The sequence below is a fragment of the Gymnogyps californianus genome, chromosome 3, assembly GCF_018139145.2.
Source record: "Gymnogyps californianus isolate 813 chromosome 3, ASM1813914v2, whole genome shotgun sequence".
Classification (NCBI taxonomy): Eukaryota; Metazoa; Chordata; class Aves; order Accipitriformes; family Cathartidae; genus Gymnogyps; species Gymnogyps californianus.
The window spans coordinates 11,380,700-11,394,120 of NC_059473.1; the positions used below are offsets into that span (position 1 = coordinate 11,380,700).

Sequence of the window (13,421 nt, forward strand, 5' to 3'; positions counted from 1 at the left end):
GGAAGGGCTAAAGGTCCTTGTGCAGGCAGCGTCCCCTGCAGCTTGCTGTCCCCTGCAGCCCTCCTCCTTGCCCCCTGCTTCTCGGGCCCTTTCCTCAGACCCCCCTAACTCACAGCAACGGCAGAGATTGACTCCCGCGCTGGGCGGTAGAAATGTGTCAGCTCACCCCAAAAGCTTTGGAAAAAAAAAAAAAGCTTTGAGCCCACCCGAGGAGGACCTGCTCCCGCTGGAGGCCCTGCTGGAGGTGACCGAGAAGGTACGCTGCATCGAGGAGGCGGCTGCAGCCTTGCCGGCCCCTGGGAGCCTGGCTGCGCAGAGCTCTCTGCAGGCCTCCTCCCTTGAGCAAATGCTGGTGGGGTGGGGTGGGGTGGGGTGGGGTGGGGTGGGGTGTCTGCGTGGAAGAGCAGCCCCAGAGCCACAGGCTTGTGCGCAGAAGCGAGGGTTGGGAGTGGGAGCGGCTGCTTGGTGCGTTTTGAGGCAGGTGGCTTGAGAGCAAGGGTTTGCTGTGTGCAGGTGAAGGTGCTGGTGGAGTTCCTGATGGAGAACTGGAGGGAAGTCTTTGGGGAGGAGAGAAGTGACCCTTGCAGGCCAGCAGCCGAGGAGTCGGCAGCCCCGATGGAGAGGTGCAGAGGTAAGAGGAGGGACCGAGGGTCGTGGGAGGCTGGGGCTAGGGATGCCAGAATCCTCAGCGTCGTTTCTGGCGGGGCTGGGCCTCGAGCGTTGTCCTCTGAGCCCCGCTTGTCGCGAGGCCTGTGTTTGGCCGCTGCCTCTCGGGGCGTGAACGGTTTGCTCTGCAAGAGGAGCTGAAGCCTGCAGACAGGGCACGGGAGGGCTGGAAAGAGTAGCGGGGTAGGGCTTTGGGTGGGTTTTGCTTCAGCTGTTGTTTACTTGCAAGAAGGCGCTTTGCTGCACATGCTTTTGCTTTCTAGCTCTGCCTTTGGAAGAGCAAAGCGTCCCTGCAGTCCCCGCAGGCACCGAGCGTCAGGCAGAAGCCTTGCCGCACGCACCCCGCTCTCTGCTCGGTGTCCTCAAAGAAGCTGGGGGAGATACGGTGGTGGCGTGTGAAACGGGAGAGGTATGCCAGGTTCCCAAAGACGGTGCGGTGCGGTGCGAGCGTGTCTGGGGTGGGAGGGGAGCTCCTGAGGAGGCCAAGTGGCTGCCGTGCCTCTGGCTGGCAGTGGAGCTGGCGGGCGCCTGGGTTCTTTCTCCGCCCCGCGGGATGATACATTGTAAGGAAAAGTGGCAAGGTTGTTTCTCAGCTGCGCCGGGCGTGTGCTGAAGCAGCCAAAACGCCCCCCGAATGCCTACAGAAAGACCGAGGGGAGCAGCTGTCAACTGCAGCGGGCTTTTGCCCGGGTCCTGCTTCGTCAGAGCTTCCTCAAGTCTGTTTGGGGGGGCTGTGCGACACGTGGCTGCTGCAAACCAGCCAAAGGGATCTCCTCGGGAGAGTGAAGGTAGCCGTGTGGCAGAGTCGCTTACCGCTCCGGGTCCTCCCTTGGCACCTGCCAACTCGGACCTTTCTGTTGTAGGCCCCTCCAGCTTTGCCTCCAAGCAGCCCTGAGAGCGCGGCAGACTCCCTGGAGCGCCCAGAAGAAGCGGCGAGCCTTTCAGAGGACCGAAGGTAAAACGAGCTGGCTTTGGTTCCAATGTGACGTGACTCCAGTGGGTCGTGGCTTTGCCTCTCTAATGCCAGTGCGGGCTGGCAAGGTTTGCAGGCTGTGCCCAGGAGAAGGCAAAGAGAAGAAGCGGGAAGAGAAAGCAGGCGTGGGGAGAGGAGAGGGAAAGGCGTGCGGCAAAGAAGAGGAGGAAGAGAGGAAGAGTTTGTGGGGCTGGAGCAAGTGCAAAAAGATGCCGGAAGGTGCAGAAGGTCAGGAAGGCCAGGTGTGTAGCAGGCTGTGGTGCCCGTCTTGGCCAAGTCTCCCCACTGCTCTGGGTCAGTCCAGGTGGCTGGCGAGGGACGGCAAGGGACGGTGCTGCGCAGGGTCTGGAAAGAACTGCGTGGCAGCTGCCCAGGGGCTCCCGATGGAGCCCTGCTGCGTGGCCCAGGGGCACTGTGCGTCTCTGCGCGCGCACAGGTCTCGAAGGGCATTACGCGTGGGGAGAAGGCGCTGCAGGCATGCCGTAGTCAATGCCAGCAATGACTCTCTCTTGTGGGCCACGAAGAGGTCCTCGTAAACGGTGTTCCCCAAAGAGAGGGCAACAAAAGCCTGCCTCTTCCTGCCTTTCTGGATTTAGCAGAGCTTTCTGCCTCTGTCGTTGCAGGTGCTGATTCCTTTTGGCCAGCTGAACCGCTGTGGCTCCCGGCCCCCGCCCTTGATGTCCGCAATAAAAGGAGCTTTTGTCTCTTGTGACTGTGTCTGCCATGGGCTGTTGTGGAGCGGGGGGCTGTTGTTTGGTGGTGAATCCTCGGGGAGGAGTTTGGGCTGGTGGCTTGTTGCAGCGTCCTTTGCAGCGGGCGTGAGGGCTGAGTTGAGGTGCTTTAGGGGTGCGAGCAGAGGCGAGAGTCCCAGGGGAGGGTGGAGGTTGGAAGGGAGCTGTGGCGGTCACCTGGTGCAAGAGGTGCTCAAGCAGGCTCAGCGAGAGCAGGTTGCCCAGGCCCACGTCCTGGTGAGTTTGGGGTATGTCCTGGGAGCAGCGCCGGGAGGTGAGGGCGAGGGCGAGGGCGAGGGCGAGGGCGAGGGCAAGGCGTCGGCAGGGCACGGTGGCCAGGAAGGGCTAAAGGTCCTTGTGCAGCCAGCGTCCCCTGCAGCTTGCTGTCCCCTGCAGCCCTCCTCCTTGCCCCCTGCTTCTCGGGCCCTTTCCTCAGACCCCCCTAACTCACGGCAACGGCAGAGATTGACTCCCGCGCTGGGCGGTAGAAATGTGTCAGCTCACCCCAAAAAGCTTTGGAAGCGGCTCCGAGAGCAGCCGGCCTGCTGAGGCTTTTGTGCATGCCGGGGTGAGAGAGGGGACGCCTGCACCGTGACGGAGGAGGAAGGATGAGCACTCTCACCGTCAGCTCAGGAAGCATTTTGCTCCTATGCGCACAAGTTACAAGTTATGAGTTACAAATTACCAGTTATGGGTTCGAGAACTTCTGAGTTCAAAAGCAAATGCATTAAGTGGTGAATGAGTGACTTCCTCTGTTAGGCTATTCTGTAGAAAGGGGATTGAGCCCTTGTTTTCTGTATTTGTTTGTTTTCCTAATGAGTTCATAAAATAGAGTTGAATTTATAGAGTATGTTGTCCTGTAAATGTGAGAAATTGAAACAGACCCTGAGAGTGCTCAGTCGAGAAGAGGCTAACTCAGTGGCCAAGCGGGGCAAGTGTGTCTCGAGCCTGTACTGCAGGCGGAGATGAGGGAGCAGAGGAGAACAAACCCATCGTCTCCTAATCAGGACAGTCCAGGTGCCAAGTGCAATGAAGGCCCAGTGAGACTGCAGGGACAGCAGCAGCAAATGGTGCCACAAGCCGTGGAGCCAGCAAAGCCTGGTTTCCTCTGGTTTGGTTTCTACAGGGTAGTCTGGGAGTTGTCTCATGTTGGCCTTTGCTGGTGTAAACACGGGATGCCGCTGCGGCCTTTCCCTCACTAAGGGCCCTGGTGGAGTCTGCCTCCTCAGCTTTGTTGCCTGTTTTCCCAAACCTTTGGGGACTTGAGAATTTTGGAGCCTTCCTGCCAGGTGTGATCACTGTGAGCCAGTGGAGTCACAAAGAACACGTCCTTGCATGCACACACCCATGCATGCACGCACGGACATGTCTGTCTTGGCATTGCAATAGAGGGGTACTTTATCCTATGGAACTGTGCAATCGGTCACCATTTTAATGTTGTGGATCTGTGGTTTTGAGCTTTTTTTCTGTGTAGCAGAGTTCTGAAAGTGGAGAAAGGGTGGTACAGCAAGGATGTTCAAAATGTTGATTCGGTAGCCACTATTGTTTAATCTTACGACAAAATGCTTCCCAAGGGGAGACACAAAATTGGACTTGCAACTCTGTAGCTGCATCTTCTTTGAGCCATGAGAGACCCGCTACGAAGTGAGACTCATTCCAGTTATTCATCTGATGAATACCTTGAGCGAGAAGACTTTTTTCTGCTTGCAGCCATGCCGCCTTGGGTCATGGTCCGGTCATCTCTCGTTACCCAGAGAGGGAGAGGTTGAATGGGCATTTTGGTGTGAAATTCTGAAGTAGTGGTTTTCAAGCTTGCTTCATTTGTGAACTCTGGAAATCCTTTGGGGCGGCTGTTCAGCCTTCTTGATGGTAAACTGAAACCTAGTGAGAAGAGGTTGGTTTTTTTAGCTTGAATGGATCCGTTAAAGGTAGGCCATGGGTGCCACAGGTCTGCTGGCCAAAAGTTGAAAACAATTGCTCTCAAGAACACCCCTGCTATTTCAGGAGTGCTTCTCACGGCTCAGGAGAGAGCATCTTTCCTTCTGAGGACTAGAAGACAGCCGCTCCAAGGGTCTATAGAGTTTCACGGCACGATGTCACCACGACTCAATTGAAGATCTGAAGGGTTTTTCATAAAGGGTTTTGCCTCTGAAAGGTAAGGCAGGACCAAGCCCAGGACAAGGCAGTGAAAACAGCTGCGATGCCCAGTTCCCAATGGCCACGAGAACTCACCAGTCAGTCACATTTTTAGGGAATTCTTTTTCTCCCTCTTCAAACTCTCTTGAACTTCACTGGACTACGGCGGCACTTGAGGCTGGTCTAGGTTCTGCCAATGCGCCTGGGGCATGCGGGTCCTAGCACTTGGAGCCTTGAGACATTGCGAGGCCCTGGAGAGCTGGGGGAAAGGCCGGAGCAAAGAAGAGCTGCCCTCAGTGCAAGAGGCTCTGGCAGGATCAGGTGGCTGCGGAGGAGCTTAGAGAACACTGAAGCCAAGTGGAGATGCCCAAGTCCCTGAGGGGCCCCGATGGGGTGCACCCTCAAGTGCGGAGGGAGCTGTCAGGTGGCCTTGCGAGGCCACTGCAAAAGGGAGATGCGCCTGAGGACGGGAAGAAAGCAGGCAGCGCGTGGGCTGAGGAGCCGCCGGTGTCGTGGCTGGCCAAGCGGCTGAGCAGGCGGGCCCTGCTCCAGGTGGTGACCAGCGGCAGCAAGCGTGGTTGGAGGCCAGGAAGCAGCGGTGAAGGCCAAGGCGAGGGGCATTGCCAGCAGGCGGAGGGAGGTGGTCCTTCCCCTGTGCCCTGTCCTGCTCTGGGCTGCCCAGGGCAAGAGAGACATGGCCAGACTGGAGAGAACCCCCCCCGCACTGCCCCTCCCACTGCCCCCCCCACTGTCCGTTGGCCTCGGAATGTTGGTCCGCTGGAGCCAACAGCCAGCAGAGAGAGCAGGACGGAGCTGTGCTGGCACGCAGCAGCGCTGCGAGGAGGCAGGCTCTGCCCGAGCAGCACTGCCCCACCACCGGCAGCGGCAGCCCGCTTCCCATCCTCGCTGTCAGCACCTGCGCCGCCTCCTTGGTGCACAGCGAGGGTCCTCCTGTCCCGGGCAGGATGGGCCAGGCCAACTGCTGCTGCGGCTCCAGGTGGGCTCCCCCCGCGGCTCGGGGACCCGCGGGCACGCCTGCGCCCCGCAGCAGCGCCCTTGCTCATGCCCGCCGCTCTCGGCTCTGCAGGGAGGCTCTGAGCGAGGCCGAGGCGGTGCTGAGCGCAGACGTGCGGCTGAGCCGGGGCCGCAAGAGGAGCGAGAGGCGCCTTCTCCTCCTCCCAGAGGAACTGGTCATCGCCAAGTTGCAGTAAGAGCCTCAGAGCCCAGCTGCCTTTCCCCCATGGCTGGCCCTGGGAGCAGGGCAGGGCCAGCCTGGCCCCAGCCCCACCCCCCGCCCCCTTGGTGCTGGAGGCACCCATGTCCGTCCCAAGGGCAGGTGGGCGAGAGGGCTGTGCCCGCGGGGACCCCAAGGAGGCCACCTCCAGCTCCCTGCCTGCCTCTCCTCTCTGCAGAGATGACCCCAGCCTGCGCCCACAGCTCCGCCTGGCCCTGGACCAGCTGTGGGTGCTGAGCAGCGGGAAGGAGGCGGCGGGGGAGGAAGAAGCAGCCAAGGAGGAGGAGGAAGGCAGCGAGGAGGACAGCGCCTCCCTCCTCTTGGTGTGGCCCACGGGCTCCTGCCTGGCCACTTTCGGGTGAGTCGCGGTGCCACGTGGCAGGGCCGGGAGGCCTCGTGCCCTGGGCAGGAGAGGTCGCCGAGCATGGCCGTGGCGTGGTGGGAACGGCCGGTGGCCTCCGTGCAGAGCCTGGGCAGGGAGCGGTCAGCGCGGCGTCAGGGAGGGATGGGGGCATTTGCAGGTCCTGCATCCCCCGGTCCCCTTGTGGTGGCCAGAAGGGAAGGGCGAAAGGCGCTGGTGTGGCAGGAGGGAGGGAGGCAGGGCTTGGGCAGCCCCTGCGTCCTGCCCCGGGGGGCTTGGTCCTGCCCCTGTGTCCTTCCCCACGGGGCAGGGCTGTGCAGGCGCCCGCCTCTGCGCAGGGGCTGGGGGGCAGCGGGGCCTGATGCTGTTGCTCCTCTCTTTGTGCAGGTCCCGGACGCTGAAGGAGCTGTGGGTGGGCGCCCTGCTGGGGTAAGGCGGGGGGATGCTGCAGGCGGTGCGGGATGGGGGAACAGAGGTCCCCAGCTGGGGAGAGGTGCCCCCACGGCTGCGGGCAGCTCTCGGGCAGAGCTGCCTGCCAAGAGAGAAGAGGCGGCTTGGGGCTCCCGCAGCTCTCTTCCTGTCCCTTCCCGCTGCACAGGACGCCCGAAGGAGACAAGAGAGCCCGCCTGACGCGTCTCCCGTCGCTTCAACTCGTCGAGAAGGAGCTGAGCCGCCGCCATGCCGTGAGTGTCTCTGTGCTGCGGGCTCTGTCCCCCGAGCAGCGCTCCTCCAGCCGGGCAGCAGAGGCAGGGCTGCTCACCTTCTTGCACTCCTCCTCTCTTGCCCAGTGGAGGCCATTCAACGCCAGGAGCCTGGAGAGGCTGATGGAGCGCCAGGCAAAGGTGAGAATGGGTGCCTTTCCCTGGCCTGTGGCTGTGCCGGGGTGCCAGGGATGTGCGGTGAGTGGGGTGAGCTTGTGCGGGAGGGAGGGAGGGAGGGAGGGTTTGGCGGTGCCGCACGGGGAGCGAAGAGGGTTGGGGAGGCGCCAGGAATGTGCAGCTGCAGCGCAGCCTGGTTCTTGCAGGATGCTCGCAAGCCAGGGCCTCTGCCGGCCCCGTCAAGCACCGAAGGGGGACTTTGCCGCTCCCCAGGTGAGTTTTGGAAAGAAAGGCGGGGAGGGCCTTCTTTTCTCCTGCAACGGGCACGTCTGCGGAAGTGAGGATGCTGCTGCTGTTGCTGCTGCTGCCCTTCGCCCAGAGGAAGTTGGTGCCAATCCCGCTGGAGCAGGAGAGAGCCGAGCCGTCGGCACCGTTTGACAGTGCTGAGCGCTCAAGGTGCTGCCTGCCTCAGCTGCGTCCCCAGAGGCGGGTCGATGGGTCCTCGCTCCTCGGCCAGAGGCGGGAGGAGCTGTGCTCACTTGTCCCTTGAGTGTCACCATGCAGGTTGGGCAGCCCGAGGGAGGACGTCAGCTGGAGCAGCAAGGACACGCGCTGGGCAGCAGCCGCTGGACGTGGTTGTGCGGGGCCACGGAGGCTCTGGTGTTGCCCGCAGCTTGGCGGAGGGCAGGGCGAGGTCTGGGCCGGGCTGTCCCGGTGGCCCGCCGGCTCTCCGGAGCCTCCGAGCCGGAGCCACCGCTGCAGCTGCTGGCTCCCTGCCCGTCCTGCCGCAGCGCTCAGCACCGCTCTGCAGGCAGGGCAGGGCAGGGCAGGGCAGGGCAGGGCAGGGCAGGGCAGGCTGTGGGAGCGCTGGCCTGGAGGTCTTTCTTGACAGGCTCTTGCTGTGTTTTCCTTTGGAGCAGGAGGGAGCAGGAGGAGGAGGAGGAGGGGGCTGCCCTGGCCCTTTGGTCTGCGCCAGAGCCCGTCCGCTGCCCAGGCGCCGGGGCAGGCGGGCTCCGGCTGCAGCAGGCTGCTCTTTGGGCAGCCCCTGGCAGCTGTCTGCGGGGAGGATGGCACGCTGCCCCGGCCCATCCAGGTAAGGCAGCGTGGCCAGGGGGTCCGCAGCCCGCCCGCCCTCCCTCCCTCCCTCGCTCCCTCCCTGCAGATGCTGCGTCGAGGCGGGGGGTGTCCCCAGGAGCTGTGGGGACGGGGGATTGGGCTCTTCCCCCCCAGCAAGGAGCCAGCGCTGGGGCAGCGCTCTGGCCAGCACTGTTGCAAGGCAGCTCCTCAGGCAAGCAAGGGTCCTCGTGCCTCTCTTGCAGGAGCTGCTGGCTGTCCTGCAGCGGGAAGGGCCGTCAACGGAGGGCATCTTCCGCAGAGCTGCCGGCGCGACAGCGCTTCGGGAGCTGCGGGAGGCCCTGGAGCGTGGTGCAGAGGTGGAGCTGGGAAGCCAGCCTGCGCTGCTGCTGGCCGTCGTCTTGAAGGTGAGCGCTTCTGACCTGCAGCTGGAGGGGCTCCTGCCTGGCCTGCAGTGCTCAAGGGCTCAGCTGGAGCCCTGGGCGTTGCAGGACTTTCTCCGAAGCATCCCCGGCAAGCTCCTGGTGAGCGAGCTCTACGAGGACTGGATGGCAGCGCTGCAGAAGAGCAGCAAGGAGGAGAAGATCTCCGAGCTGCAAGCGTAAGTGTGGGCAGCAGCCTGCCTGTTGAGCAGGAGCCCCGGCCGCTGGCTGAGAGCAGCTGGGAAGCTGCGCAACGCAGCCGCTGGCTCCCACCTGCCTTGGGCAAGGCGGGGGGGCGGCTGTGGGCAACAGGGGCTTTCTGAACGGTGGGCTCCTGTTGCCTCAGGGTGGCCGAGAAGTTGCCCGCAGCCAACCTCCTCCTCCTGAAGCGCCTGCTGCGCCTCCTCCGGCACATCGGCCACAACGCAGGCACCAGCAGGATGAGCTGCAGCAACCTGGCCATCTGCATCGGGCCCAACCTGCTGAGCCCACCCGAGGAGGACCTGCTCCCGCTGGAGGCCCTGCTGGAGGTGACCGAGAAGGTACGCTGCATCGAGGAGGCGGCTGCAGCCTTGCCGGCCCCTGGGAGCCTGGCTGCGCAGAGCTCTCTGCAGGCCTCCTCCCTTGAGCAAATGCTGGTGGGGTGGCTGCGTGGAAGAGCAGCCCCGCAGCCAGAGCCTGCTGCACAGAGGCAAGGGTGAGGAGTGGGAGCGGCTGCTTGGTGCGTTTTGAGGCAGGTGGCTTGAGAGCAAGGGTTTGCTGTGTGCAGGTGAAGGTGCTGGTGGAGTTTCTGATGGAGAACTGCAGGGAGCTCTTTGGGGAGGAGAGCGCCGAGCCTCGGTGTGCAGCAGGCGAGGAGTGGCCAGCCCCCGTGCCGAGATGCAGAGGTAAGAGGAGGGAGTGAGCGTTGTCAGAGGCTGGGGCTTGGCCCGCCAGAAAGCTGGGCATCGTTTCTGGCGGGGCTGGGCAGGGAGTGTTGTCCTCTGAGGCGCGCTTGTGCCGCGGGCTCTCTTTGGCCACTGCCTCTGGCGGCATGAAGGGCTGGCTCTGCAAGATGAGCTGAAGGCTGGAGGCAGGGCATGGGAGGTGTGAAAAGAGAAGCGGTGTGGGGCTCGGGTGGGTTTTGCTTGAGCTGCGTTTGACTTTGCGGAAGTCCCTTTGCTGCACGTGCTTTTTCTCTCTAGACGTGCGTTTGGAAGAGCAAGGCGTCCCTGCAGGCACAGCAGCCGCCGAGCAGGAGGCAGAAGGCTTGCCACACGCAGGCCCATCTCCGCTGGGTGTCCTCAGCGAAGCGGGGGGAGAGCGGGTGGTGGCGTGTGAAACGGGAGAGGTATGTCAGGTCCGCAAAGCGTGGGAGAGTGTGTCTGGGGTAGGAGGGGAGTTTGTGCTGAGGCCAAGGGGCTGCTGTGGCTGTGCGGGGCAGGGGAGGTGGTGGGGTGTGGGTCGTTCCTCCAGCCGCCGGCAGGATCCGGAGGCAGGAAACCTGGCAACGTTGTTTCTCCCCTGCGCTCGGGCTGTGCTTCCTCAAAGGCAACACCCCCCCGATCCCGATCCCTCCCGAAAGAGCGAGAGGAGGAGGCGGCAGCTTGCGAGGGCTTTTGCTGAGGTCCTGCTTGGTCAGAGGTTCCTGCAGGCTGTTTTGGGGGGGCGGGGGGCCTGTGCGAAACGGGGCTGATGCCAACCAGCCAAAGGGATCTCCTCTGGAGAGCCAAGGCAGCGATTTGGCAAAGAGTCGCTTACTACTGCAGGTGGTCTCCTGCCAGCTGCCAACTCCACCGTTTCTTTTGGAGGCCCCTCCAGCTTTGCCTCCAAGCAGCCCCGAGAGCGCGGCAGACTCCCTGGGGTGCCCACAAGAGCCGGCGAGCCTGTCAGAGGAAAGAAGGTAAAAGGAGCTGGCTGTGGTTAAGCTCAGAAGTGAGGGCAGTGGCTCGTGGCTTTCCCTAGCTAAGAGCGGTGTGGGCTGGCAAGGTTTGCAGGCTGTGCCCAGGACAAGGCAAAGAGAAGAAAGCGGAAGAGCAAACAGGCGTGGGGAGAGGAGAGTGCAAGGCGCGCGGCAAAGAAGAGGAGGAAGAGAGAAGCGGTTTTGGCGGATGGAGCAGTGCAAAGACGCAGGAAGGCGCAGCAGGTCAGGAAGGCCAGGTGCGTCGCAGGCTCTGCTGCCCGTCTTCCCCAAGTCTCAGCACGGCTTGAAGTCAGTGCGAGTCGCTGGCAAGGGATGGTGCTACGCAGGGTTTGGAAAGAAGTTGGTGGCTGGGGGCCCCCCTCGAGCCCTGCTGCGCGGCACAGGGGCAGCGTGCATCTCTGCGCACGCACGGGTCTCCAAGGGCATCACCCGTGGGGAGAAGGCGCCAGAGGCATCGCGTAGTCAGGGCCAGCAAGAGCTCTCTCTTGTGGGCCACAAAGAGGTCCTCGTAAACGGTGTTGCCCCCAGAAAGGGGAACCAAATCCTGCCTCTTCCTGCCTTTCTGGTTTTAGCAGAGGTTTGTGACTCTGTCGTTGCAGGCGCTGATTCCTTGTCGCCGGGCGAAGCGTTGGGAGTGCTGGGCCCCGCCGCTGACGTCCAGAATAAAATGATGTTTTCTGTCTTGGGACTGCGTGTGCCATGGGCTCTTGTGGCGTGGGGAGCTGTTGTTGTGTGGGGAATGGTGGGGGAGGAGTTTGGGCTGGTGGCTTGTTGCAGCGTCCTTTGCAGCGGGCGTGAGGGCTGAGTTGAGGTGCTTTAGGGGTGCGAGCAGAGGCGAGAGTCCCAGGGGAGGGTGGAGGTTGGAAGGGAGCTGTGGAGGTCACCTGGTGCAAGAGGTGCTCAAGCAGGCTCAGCGAGAGCAGGTTGCCCAGGCCCACGTCCTGGTGAGTTTGGGGTATGTCCTGGGAGCAGCGCCGGGAGGTGAGGGCGAGGGCGAGGGCGAGGGTGAGGGCGAGGGCAAGGCGTCGGCAGGGCACGGTGGCCAGGAAGGGCTAAAGGTCCTTGTGCAGCCAGCGTCCCCTGCAGCTTGCTGTCCCCTGCAGCCCTCCTCCTTGCCCCCTGCTTCTCGGGCCCTTTCCTCAGACCCCCCTAACTCACGGCAACGGCAGAGATTGACTCCCGCGCTGGGCGGTAGAAATGTGTCAGCTCACCCCAAAAAGCTTTGGAAGCGGCTCCGAGAGCAGCCGGCCTGCTGAGGCTTTTGTGCATGCCGGGGTGATAGAGGGGACGCCCGCACCGTGACGGAGGAGGAAGGATGAGCACTCTCACCGTCAGCTCAGGAAGCATTTTGCTCCTATGCGCACAAGTTACAAGTTATGAGTTACAAATTACCAGTTATGGGTTCGAGAACTTCTGAGTTCAAAAGCAAATGCATTAAGTGGTGAATGAGTGACTTCCTCTGTTAGGCTATTCTGTAGAAAGGGGATTGAGCCCTTGTTTTCTGTATTTGTTTGTTTTCCTAATGAGTTCATAAAATAGAGTTGAATTTATAGAGTATGTTGTCCTGTAAATGTGAGAAATTGAAACAGACCCTGAGAGTGCTCAGTCGAGAAGAGGCTAACTCAGTGGCCAAGCGGGGCAAGTGTGTCTCGAGCCTGTACTGCAGGCGGAGATGAGGGAGCAGAGGAGAACAAACCCATCGTCTCCTAATCAGGACAGTCCAGGTGCCAAGTGCAATGAAGGCCCAGTGAGACTGCAGGGACAGCAGCAGCAAATGGTGCCACAAGCCGTGGAGCCAGCAAAGCCTGGTTTCCTCTGGTTTGGTTTCTACAGGGTAGTCTGGGAGTTGTCTCATGTTGGCCTTTGCTGGTGTAAACACGGGATGCCGCTGCGGCCTTTCCCTCACTAAGGGCCCTGGTGGAGTCTGCCTCCTCAGCTTTGTTGCCTGTTTTCCCAAAACTTTGGGGGACTTGAGAATTTTGGAGCCTTCCTGCCAGGTGTGATCACTGTGAGCCAGTGGAGTCACAAAGAACACGTCCTTGCATGCACACACCCATGCATGCACGCACGGACATGTCTGTCTTGGCATTGCAATAGAGGGGGTACTTTATCCTATGGAACTGTGCAATCGGTCACCATTTTAATGTTGTGGATCTGTGGTTTTGAGCTTTTTTTCTGTGTAGCAGAGTTCTGAAAGTGGAGAAAGGGTGGTACAGCAAGGATGTTCAAAATGTTGATTCGGTAGCCACTATTGTTTAATCTTACGACAAAATGCTTCCCAAGGGGAGACACAAAATTGGACTTGCAACTCTGTAGCTGCATCTTCTTTGAGCCATGAGAGACCCGCTACGAAGTGAGACTCATTCCAGTTATTCATCTGATGAATACCTTGAGCGAGAAGACTTTTTTCTGCTTGCAGCCATGCCGCCTTGGGTCATGGTCCGGTCATCTCTCGTTACCCAGAGAGGGAGAGGTTGAATGGGCATTTTGGTGTGAAATTCTGAAGTAGTGGTTTTCAAGCTTGCTTCATTTGTGAACTCTGGAAATCCTTTGGGGCGGCTGTTCAGCCTTCTTGATGGTAAACTGAAACCTAGTGAGAAGAGGTTGGTTTTTTTAGCTTGAATGGATCCGTTAAAGGTAGGCCATGGGTGCCACAGGTCTGCTGGCCAAAAGTTGAAAACAATTGCTCTCAAGAACACCCCTGGTATTTCAGGAGTGCTTCTCACGGCTCAGGAGAGAGCATCTTTCCTTCTGAGGACTAGAAGACAGCCGCTCCAAGGGTCTATAGAGTTTCACGGCACGATGTCACCACGACTCAATTGAAGATCTGAAGGGTTTTTCATAAAGGGTTTTGCCTCTGAAAGGTAAGGCAGGACCAAGCCCAGGACAAGGCAGTGAAAACAGCTGCGATGCCCAGTTCCCAATGGCCACGAGAACTCACCAGTCAGTCACATTTTTAGGGAATTCTTTTTCTCCCTCTTCAAAGTCTCTTGAACTTCACTGGACTACGGCGGCACTTGAGGCTGGTCTAGGTTCTGCCAATGCGCCTGGGGCATGCGGGTCCTAGCACTTGGAGCCTTGAGACATTGCGAGGCCCTGGAGA

The 13,421-nt window shown here is 60.9% G+C and overlaps 2 protein-coding genes across 2 annotated transcripts; both read left to right on the forward strand.

The window, feature by feature from the left end:
- The first annotated feature begins 216 nt into the window (after positions 1-216).
- LOC127015156 (uncharacterized) lies at positions 217-10,999 on the forward strand. Its single transcript, XM_050894925.1, has 6 exons — positions 217-256; positions 9,185-9,302; positions 9,600-9,745; positions 10,164-10,297; positions 10,384-10,540; positions 10,918-10,999. Exons 2-6 carry the CDS (start codon positions 9,209-9,211, stop codon positions 10,987-10,989), a joined length of 603 nt encoding a protein of 200 aa, XP_050750882.1. The 5' UTR covers positions 217-256; positions 9,185-9,208; the 3' UTR covers positions 10,990-10,999.
- LOC127015155 (uncharacterized) lies at positions 5,309-7,334 on the forward strand. The gene is made up of 7 exons (XM_050894924.1): positions 5,309-5,503; positions 5,594-5,713; positions 5,919-6,098; positions 6,489-6,530; positions 6,700-6,784; positions 6,890-6,943; positions 7,126-7,334. The coding sequence occupies exons 1-7, from the start codon at positions 5,472-5,474 to the stop codon at positions 7,258-7,260; spliced, it is 648 nt and encodes a 215-aa protein (XP_050750881.1). The 5' UTR covers positions 5,309-5,471; the 3' UTR covers positions 7,261-7,334.
- Positions 11,000-13,421: the final 2,422 nt, after the last annotated feature.

Bases quoted from the DNA above. Each gene is read 5' to 3' on its own strand.
- LOC127015156 (XM_050894925.1), top strand. From the start codon at position 9,209: ATGGAGAACTGCAGGGAGCTCTTTGGGGAGGAGAGCGCCGAGCCTCGG. The intron at 9,303-9,599 runs GTAAGAGGAGGG...TTTTCTCTCTAG, and splicing joins CCCCGTGCCGAGATGCAGAG to ACGTGCGTTTGGAAGAGCAA. The intron at 10,298-10,383 runs GTAAAAGGAGCT...TGGGCTGGCAAG, and splicing joins AGCCTGTCAGAGGAAAGAAG to GTTTGCAGGCTGTGCCCAGG.
- LOC127015155 (XM_050894924.1), top strand. From the start codon at position 5,472: ATGGGCCAGGCCAACTGCTGCTGCGGCTCCAG. The intron at 5,504-5,593 runs GTGGGCTCCCCC...TCGGCTCTGCAG, and splicing joins AACTGCTGCTGCGGCTCCAG to GGAGGCTCTGAGCGAGGCCG. The intron at 5,714-5,918 runs GTAAGAGCCTCA...TCCTCTCTGCAG, and splicing joins CTGGTCATCGCCAAGTTGCA to AGATGACCCCAGCCTGCGCC.